The sequence below is a fragment of the Cottoperca gobio genome, chromosome 7 (assembly GCF_900634415.1).
Source record: "Cottoperca gobio chromosome 7, fCotGob3.1, whole genome shotgun sequence".
In the NCBI taxonomy this organism is placed as follows: domain Eukaryota; kingdom Metazoa; phylum Chordata; class Actinopteri; order Perciformes; family Bovichtidae; genus Cottoperca; species Cottoperca gobio.
The window spans coordinates 21757519-21766437 of record NC_041361.1 but is presented as its reverse complement, the minus strand read 5'-3'; the positions used below and the strand labels follow the sequence as shown (position 1 = coordinate 21766437).

Sequence of the window (8919 nt, the reverse complement as noted above, 5' to 3'; positions counted from 1 at the left end):
GCTATTGAGTTCCATTCATCAATGCCGGATAGCATTTTAATGTTTGTCATTCTGAGGGAAATAGTCAGTGGGCTCCAGTTTTAACATCATTTCTTCCATGCAACGTTTAAATATGAGTTCAAGTCTTGAGATGCAATTTGTGCATTCAATTATTTTCATATTATTTTTTCTTTCTAATGCTCACGGTCGTTCAGATGTCATCTCCACGTGCTTAATAAAGATAATTTGGCCAAACTACTTTTTGTCACTGATGTTTTTTGTGCCACTTTGCCCCGACTACAAGAAACACACAGAAATGTTCAACAAAAACATTTATTGCTTGGCTTTGACTTCCCTCAGAGCCACATTCCAAACCAAACAATGCTGAAACGCCTCATTAGGACGTCAATCAATCCTTGTTTTATCACAGTGAAATCATTTTCCATGGAGACAGGACGACACGCTGACCTGGTGACATCTTTGAAGGAACCACTGCAACACCGTGATAGCCGCAGTGTAACAATCTACTGAAAAACCAAAACACCACTTTGCATAGAGGCACTGCCTTTCATCTGCAACAACGCACGGACACGAGACGGGTACACGGAAACAAAACTCTTTAGCTTTTTTTCTTGTTCATATCAAGAATAGAGATCTGACACATTTGGAACACCATAAGAAACAATGTCAAACGCACAATACCATGTGTCATTATAAAGGGATAAATGATTTATTAAATCAAGTCTTTGTTTCATCTGTACAACAAAAACGGTTCATTGGACTGCGTGGAATTCCTCATCTCTGGGACACAACACAATCAAGCACATTTCAGCACTGTCACATGTTGGGCTGGAAAGGTAGAAAATATCACATCAGCAAGACAAATCCAAACAAAACCTCAGTCTCGTAATCATCTTCATAGTCACCATGTTTTCAATAGTTGCACATTTGTCTTGTAGCCAGTAATCTTGTCGGAAGTCAGAGCACTATAGGTTAGTAACACACTACTTTAAAAAAAGGTACAACTAGTTCTGTACTGAAAGCCACTTTTTAATGCTTAAAAGAGCAAGAAGGGCACACAAAAAGTGAAGAGGATTAGGCAATTACACTTTAGAATTATGCAAGAATTTTGCAATCCTAGCTCCACATGGCTCTGTGGAAATGATCGGGCTTCACTGCTCTATTAAGTTTCTTTCTTAAAAGGTATTTCAGAGGAGGAGACGCTTTTCTTATGGTTTGGACACAGTGAGGTGCTGCATCTTCTTGGCGGCCTCTTCGGACACGTTCTTGGTTGCTTTCTCCGGGCTGGGAGCCGGGCTGGGGTTTGGAGTGTTTGCTGCACTGTTGGGATACTCTCTGTTGCCGAATATAATGCTACCCACACGCACGTTGGTGGAGCCCACCTCGATCTTCAATATATGGGAGTACACAAATGTAAGCGCAGGAAAAAACTTCATTGAACACATCGGACAGGAAGAGTCTTAATGAGGCGGATTTAGATGCATTAATCACATTGTTATCCAAAGTCACAGACAGCTGAACACTTAAGGGTGAAATTTAACCACGGATTTATAGTTGAAAAACTATGGAGACGAAAGCTGCCAAAATAAATAAATGACTTATATAATTATGTATTATATTATAAATTACAATACAAAAAATAAATGTAGGCATTAATTAATCAGTAAAATGTGACCTAATTTGCTTCATATTTATTAACCTTTGTATTAATTCCATGTAGATTTTGTAAGTATTTTACCTTTGCATTTCCCCAAACATATTTATTTCTGTATCATTTTCTTTATATATTTCATTATGGCTGTCATTCCAACTTTTGTCCTGTTGGTTGATCGACATCAGGAGGAAAAATGCTAAATTAAATATTTAAATACATTTTTTAATTACAATTAAATACATTAAAAAATCAATAAAGAAACAAAAATGGTAAAAAATCAAATAAATAGGGAAATACAAAAAGGTAAATAAATGAAAACACAAATACCAATTTATGTCACATTTTAACACACATATTGATTAATGCCTACAGTTTTTAAAATATTATCTGGTAGCTATAATAGCCTTTTAATTTGTTTAAAGAGTTGTTTATTTTGGTAGCATGGACTTCACTTTGAAAACCATCTGGATTGACTGCATGTTATCCCTCTCTTTCAATAAAGGCCAAATGTAAAAAATTATTCTGTATTATTTGCTTTCATATTGTGACACTCACCGCGTGTGCAAAGTCTGTGGACATTCCCATGCTGAGTTCCACCTCCTCCAGAGGCATCTTCAGACTGTCACACACCTCCTGCCTCCGACACAGCAGCATCTACGACGGGGACACATCAGGGAGATTAAGGTCCCGCCGACAAAATGTTTTGAGACTCATAGTAATCAGATAATCATATATCTACTGATAATATTTGTAGTACATTAACACATAAAAACGATCTTGGTATGGTTCCCTTACATTGTTTTAATTTCAGTGTGTACTAAGAAGCAGGACAGTTCACAGTATAAACCTGTTTGTTAGTGCCCTCTGGTGGACAAACTATGCAAGAAAAACACTTGTTCCTAAATGATGTCAGACCTAATTTGGCATTTATTGTTACTTCTCAGTGATACAAACACTGATACTATTAAATCTGCAATAAGCTACCTCTAGTTGAGACTTGCATCTGTTTTTTATTTAAAGAAATACATGCTGGAGATCAATTGTGTTTGTGTGGTTAGTTTGATAGTTGCAGTGAATTGACTGACTACCCAAGAGGGCACATGTACTCCTGCAGTTGTCAGGAGGCACGAGGGATGATTATGGATTAGACTATGGACTGATTTGAAAATATAGAATTTGCCATTTTGTTTAAGAAAAGAAAAATCAACAAAGCAGTTTAAAAGCAGTTCGCTAAATGTAATGGATACTTGTCTAAAATAAAAAAAGCTAGAATTAATGTATTAACAGTTGAAATAGTTAGACAAAATTAAGAGATCAAATATTTGAATTGTTAAAGAAATGGATAAATAGTTGGCTAAAAGAAAAACAGGAAACGTAGCTTCTGCCAGCCAAACCAACTAAACATTGACTGCTCATTTGTATGAAAAAGTGATTCTAACATCCACAATTATTTCCCCTTTATATTATTATTAGTTAAAATAATTTGCAGTTTAAAAAGCAACACATTTGGAACATGACGGGTGATGTCACTGAAACGCTGCCTGAGTTTAACAGGACTGTGGTATGTCTGAGTCCTTTGTATGGCTGCAACTAACAAATATTTTCATTATTAATTAATCTGCCAATAATTTTCCAGATAAATAATTTGGCCTATAAAATGTTAGAAAGCAGTGAAAAATGTCCATCGCAGTTTCTCACAGTCCAAGCCTTTAAATGTCTTGTTTTGTCAGTCCAAAATCCAAAGATATTCTCTTAAATATGATGGAATAACAGAGAATAGCAGAAACTCTCCATAGTTGAGGCTGAAAACAGCATTTTCTGACATTTTTTCATGAAACATTACTTTAACGATTTATCGACTATCACAATATTATTTGTTGATTCTTTTTCTGTCGATACACTAAACAATTAGTCGACGTATTGTTGCAGCTCTAGTCTTTTGTACCTGAAAGTCTGGATTGGGGCCCAGGTTGAGGTCATAGCCGTAGCGCCCGATGGTCATGAGTCCTAAGAAGTGCAGACAGGCGCACTTGGACAAGATGTGTTTCACTGTGTTCACCGTCTCCTCTGGTGGCAGGCCATGTTTACCTACAACAAACATTTGACACACTGTTAGTGAACAACTGATCATGTTCATACAGTATGCATTCAGCTCACAAAACAAGATCAGAATAAAGTGCGGACAACACTAACTCTGTTCTCCGCTGGTGTTGAGCTGCACCATGATCTTTAACCTCTGTGAGCTGGCCCCTCTGACACGCTGCCATGAGCTGTTGACCTTGTCAGCCAGTTTCACAGAGTCCACCGTCTCCACGAGGAACAGGTTCGGCACGCCTGGGGACAGAAGGACAAGACTCAGTGCAAGGGTTGTTAACGTGCAGCTTGAGCAGGAGAAATGACCATCACTCACCCAAAAGTTTGTTGACGTTGCCCTTCTGTAGATGGCCTATAAAGTGCCACTTGATTTCTGGGCACGAGTCTAAAATCTTGATGAGGGAAAACGAAATACATAAATCTGTCACAGGGAGGAAAAAGTCAATTTCTACCCAATAAAAAAAAGATGTGAACCTACCAAAGGATCTGAAGCTTTGTCCACAAGTTCATTAACCTGGAGTGGAGATAAATCATGAGGTCAATCTCCACATTATTTCCCACCTTTATGAAAAACAGGCTCAATAGATATCATACCAGATCATAGAAAGTCAAAATAGTACAAATAAATAGCTATGAATTAAAAACACTGATATTACAGCCAGTAAAAGTAAAATATGAGTAAATTATAAAATGGAGTAATATAAAAGCTTTATGTTTTATATATATATATATATATATATATATATATATATATATATATATATATATATATATATATATATATATATATATATATATATTTATTATCAATCAATATGAACACTTTCCCATAAATAAAGTTTCAAGGAAATTAAAATAATCCTACAGTCAAAATATTTTTAACAGTGGGGGTTTTTGGCTCCCAATTTTTTATGCAGCACTAAATAACAACAATAACAATAAATTCTAGATGGGATAGAACTATATTAATACTACAAAGGGAAAAAGTAGTGTTGATACAATTGTTTTAAATGAAAGATTCTTTGTTTGGGTAAAAAAGTTGTTTAATTAATTTCATTACTGTAAAGCAGGGGTGTCAAACACATGTGGGGACATGATTTTGCAAAGTGTACAGAGAAGACATTAACTTCAATTTTTCAATGAAAGTAACTGTTTCAAATGTGTCCACTGGCGGTCGCACACAACACTATCAAGCAAGCAAACTGTTGATGCTGGTGCTGCCAGTAAAAGAACTTCTTGAGCTGGCGGGTTCTGTCAACATTACACTCGCAGCCTCATGACCCAAAATGTCTTTGTCTAAAAAGGAGAAAAGTGGACACGGAGTGAAGAGTTTTCCAAGAAAAATGGGCCGTTTCCTATTTATTCACAGAGGTGAGTGGGAAAGCTGTGTGCGCGGTGTGTTCGCGGCAGGTTTCAGGGCTCAACGAATAGAATATTTGGCGCCACTATGAGATTCATCATGCCGAAAAATACAACAGCTTGCAAGGAGGCAGACACACAGGTTCCCGACCCCTAAACTAGACCATTGCGCTCCCAGACTGCAGGGTTACTTGTAGTTCCTAGAGTCTCTAAGAGTACAATGGGAGCCAGAGCCTTCAGCCATCAAGCTCCTCTCCAGTGGAACCAGCTTCCAGTTTGTGTTCGGGAGGCAGACACACTCTCCACATTTAAGAGTAGGCTAAAGACTTTCCTTTTTGATAAAGCTTATAGTTAGGGCTGGCTCAGGTTTGCCCTGTATCAGCCCCTAGTTATGCTGCTATAGGCTTAGACTGCTGGGGGACACCTCCCTGCTCTCTTCCTTCTCTTCCTCTCTCCTCCCCTCCCTCTCTTCTTCTCCCTCTCTATCTGTATGCATTTATGTAAATGTATGTTACTAACTCACCATCCGGGGTATCATCCCCGGAGTGTCTGTCTCTCATGTGGCAGGTTGCCACTGATAAAGTTTACGTCAGGATCATGAATCGTGGCTGCGCCTGCTGCCCTGGTCCTGCTGGACACCGGGAAGCCTTATTGACATTTTCATGGATTCATCCATACTTTCTCTTTTTTTTTCCCAACACAACATAATTTCTGTCAAATGTTGTATTTGTACTATGCTGTACACACGACATCTATTGCACGTCTGTCCGTCCTGGGAGAGGGATCCCTCCTCAGTTGCTCTCCCTGAGGTTTCTTCCATTTTTCCCCCTTTAATTATGGAGTTTCTTTTAGGAAGTTTTTCCTTGTGCGATGCGAGGGTCTAAGGACAGAGGATGTCGTAACCTGTACAGTCTGTAAAGCACACTGAGACAAATGTATAATTTGTGATATTGGGCTATATAAATAAATTTGATTTGATTTGAAGGACAACTGAGAAGATACATGAATTGTTAGCGGGTCTGAAGAAACAGCAGTCTGTTGTTACCCGTAGCCGAGATATCGGCAATGCAACAGTGGAAGCTAGCTACCTTATTGCTAGCTTTGTTAGCATCAAAGCCATACTTTCGCTCGCCGTTCACGGTCAAGGCATCAACTTGCAGTGTGATTCAGATTTGAAGGACAAATTTGCCTCAGTGGGCTTGGACACCTTTTATCAGCATCTCTTGCCAGGGTACCCCACATTGACAGCCCTCACTGCAAATGTTTTGTGCATGTTTGGGACTGTCTACCTTTGTGAACAACTTTTCTCTGTAATGAGCATCAGTAAAACAAAGCTGTACTCCAGGCTCACACACAAACACTTAAATGACATCCTGAAATTGGCTGCTACTCTTGTGATGCCAAGTTTCAGGAGCAAACAGTGAGTAAGCCTACTTAATGTCAAATGCTGCTTCAGACACTTTTGCACGTTATATATTTCTGTAAGAATATATTTCTGTGAAAATTAATACTTACTGTGGAAATATTTAAAGACATTGATCAGTGTGAAATATAATGTCAGTCAGCAGCTGCAGTACAAAGAGATGCAACCTTTATGTATTTGTCATGTATACATTTACAAGGCAGGGGGATAACTTAACTTTCTTCCTTCATAGTTGCCAATTTAGTTTGTATTTGTATTGTGTGTCAGGATTACTACACAGATGTGGAAATGAATGTAATTTTAAAATTATTCAATATTATTGTTCCAGATACCTGTGACTAAATGTTTTGTGCCTGATACACTGATCTGTAAGTTGTAATGCAATGATGATAAACTGAGGCATAATATTGTTGAAATTGCACTTTTAGGTTGTTCATAATGTTTTGTAAAAAGATAGTTCATTAAATGTGAACATTTTCAGAATGTACTTTTTTGCACTAAACAAAGGGAAACATTTTGAGATCTCGTTATTTATAGGTTATTATGATATGATTTTACTGGTCCGGCCCACTTGAGATCAAATTGGGCTGTATGTGGCCCCTGAACTACAATGAGTTTGACACCCCTGCTGTAAAGCATTCAGCAACAACTATTTTTACTTGAATACGTGGACACATTTCAAACCAATCCAGTGAAATATAAGCAATTGATGAGAATTAGAATCCATAAAATTACTTTAAAAAAAAATATTTGGAGTAGGATTTTTAACAAGGTCCCATGAATGTAATAAACCTTTTCACATCATTTATGTTCATGCAGTGACACTTGGTCAGTTTGGAGTAATGCAGACCAGCAGCATTTTATACTCACATAATTTTCTCCAAAGTTACGATGCCCTTGTCTGTAGGCCTCCACAACCATCTCTGGGGGTTTAGTCTTGCTGACAGCGACGAGGCGGGGCGGCACGGCTGGTAGTGTCTGAGGAGGGACAACACATGCTCATGTTTCATCTTTATCAGCAGAGAGGATCAGTGTGATGCAGCATGTTAGCAGCACAGTGACTCCGCCCTGTAAAGATCCTGCAAAACAAAGATGAACTAATTGTTTGTGGCTGCTCCTCGACGAAAGAAAGTCTTTAATTAATGTGCACTCACTGCGTCGACTAATCTATTGGTTGATTCAATCAAAAGAATCATGCCAAAGGTCCACTTTACATCTAGAGTTTATCAAAAATGTGCTCAGGAGATGCCTTTAAATAATACATCCAGCATGAAGAAAGCATAAAAAGATGACTAATCGTTTTAAGAAATCGAAGTCGATTTAAAAGACCAAAACAACCGACTAGTCGACTAAGAGGGGGCATGTCATGCAGTCAACTCTACTAATAATTTGGATTATTAGTTACAAGCGACAAAGGATCAGGATGAGAGATGTTGTGCATAACGACATGCTTTGATCTTGATACCAACCTTGATGCTATTTTATAAGGGGAGCACTCGTGAAAATGCACCCCCACTTTGAGAGCTGCGGTGTGAGGAGGGTGGTTGTGTGTAGACTATTTAATAAATAGCATACAGATATGGCAAATGCCAATCACCAAACCTGGATCATGCAGCTAGAGCGTGTCCTGTTCCCACGCATGTGATGCTGCCACCAATAATAACCATGCATGGTGTTATGAAAGTGCTGCCACAAGCCCTACTAACTCCCATCCAAAGGTTGAGATGTTTGGCAGCCTTACATAACGAGTCGTGCTGCCGCAGCACGACTTTTTCGGAACCCGACTGTGGATTAACAGCAGCGGTGCTCCGGAGCGGAGCCTCCGGGGCTGCAGTTACCTTGGGCCGGCGTGCCGCCGCCTGGTTCACCCGTTCCACTACCGACTGTAGCGCCTTCCCAACCTCCTCCGACATTGCTACTTTCCACATACGGCCGAACAGCTACGATGACATAGAACGTAAAGAAACGTGTCCGCTATGACGACAATCAGCTTTCAAAATAAAAGTCCACATGAGGAGGAAGTGCGTCCTTCCGACAGCGCCCCTATTGTTCCTGTTTCAGTATGTCAGATTTATAAATGGAGAAGGCTTGCTTTCAAGATTCAATCTTTTTTTTTTTAAAACATACTTTAAAAAACACCCGAATCCTGTTTTTTATACGTTTATTTGAGCAATTATTGAGTTGTGTATCTTTTACAAGTTGTACTGCGATAAACGTTTTATGTTTTTCATTCAACATAATATGGATTGAGTTGCTTTTTTTATTTTTTAAATCAACTTAACTACCTGGAAATATTCCACATGGTTTGCTCTCAAGTGGATGTGCTGTGTGCATGCAACATAATGCTAAACTTAATTGGTATAGCTACTTTCATACAAGCAATGCAGGA

General features: G+C 38.6%; 1 protein-coding gene across 1 annotated transcript; it reads right to left on the bottom strand.

The window, feature by feature from the left end:
• Positions 1-298: 298 nt before the first annotated feature.
• Positions 299-8535, bottom strand: plpbp (pyridoxal phosphate binding protein). Its single transcript, XM_029436419.1, has 8 exons — positions 8369-8535; positions 7401-7508; positions 4227-4262; positions 4065-4140; positions 3848-3988; positions 3600-3742; positions 2210-2308; positions 299-1388 (listed from the first exon to the last, which is right to left on the bottom strand). Exons 1-8 carry the CDS (start codon positions 8456-8458, stop codon positions 1209-1211), a joined length of 873 nt encoding a protein of 290 aa, XP_029292279.1. The 5' UTR covers positions 8459-8535; the 3' UTR covers positions 299-1208.
• Between the last annotated feature and the right edge of the window lie 384 nt (positions 8536-8919).

Excerpts from the sequence above, each read along its gene's own strand:
- plpbp (XM_029436419.1), bottom strand. The coding sequence starts at position 8,458 with ATGTGGAAAGTAGCAATGTCGGAGGAGGTTGGGAAGGCGCTACAGTCG. Across the intron at positions 7,509-8,368 it reads CGGCGGCACGCCGGCCCAAG|ACACTACCAGCCGTGCCGCC; the intron begins GTAACTGCAGCC and ends GTCCCTCCTCAG. Across the intron at positions 4,141-4,226 it reads ACAAAGCTTCAGATCCTTTG|ATTTTAGACTCGTGCCCAGA; the intron begins GTAGGTTCACAT and ends TCCCTCATCAAG.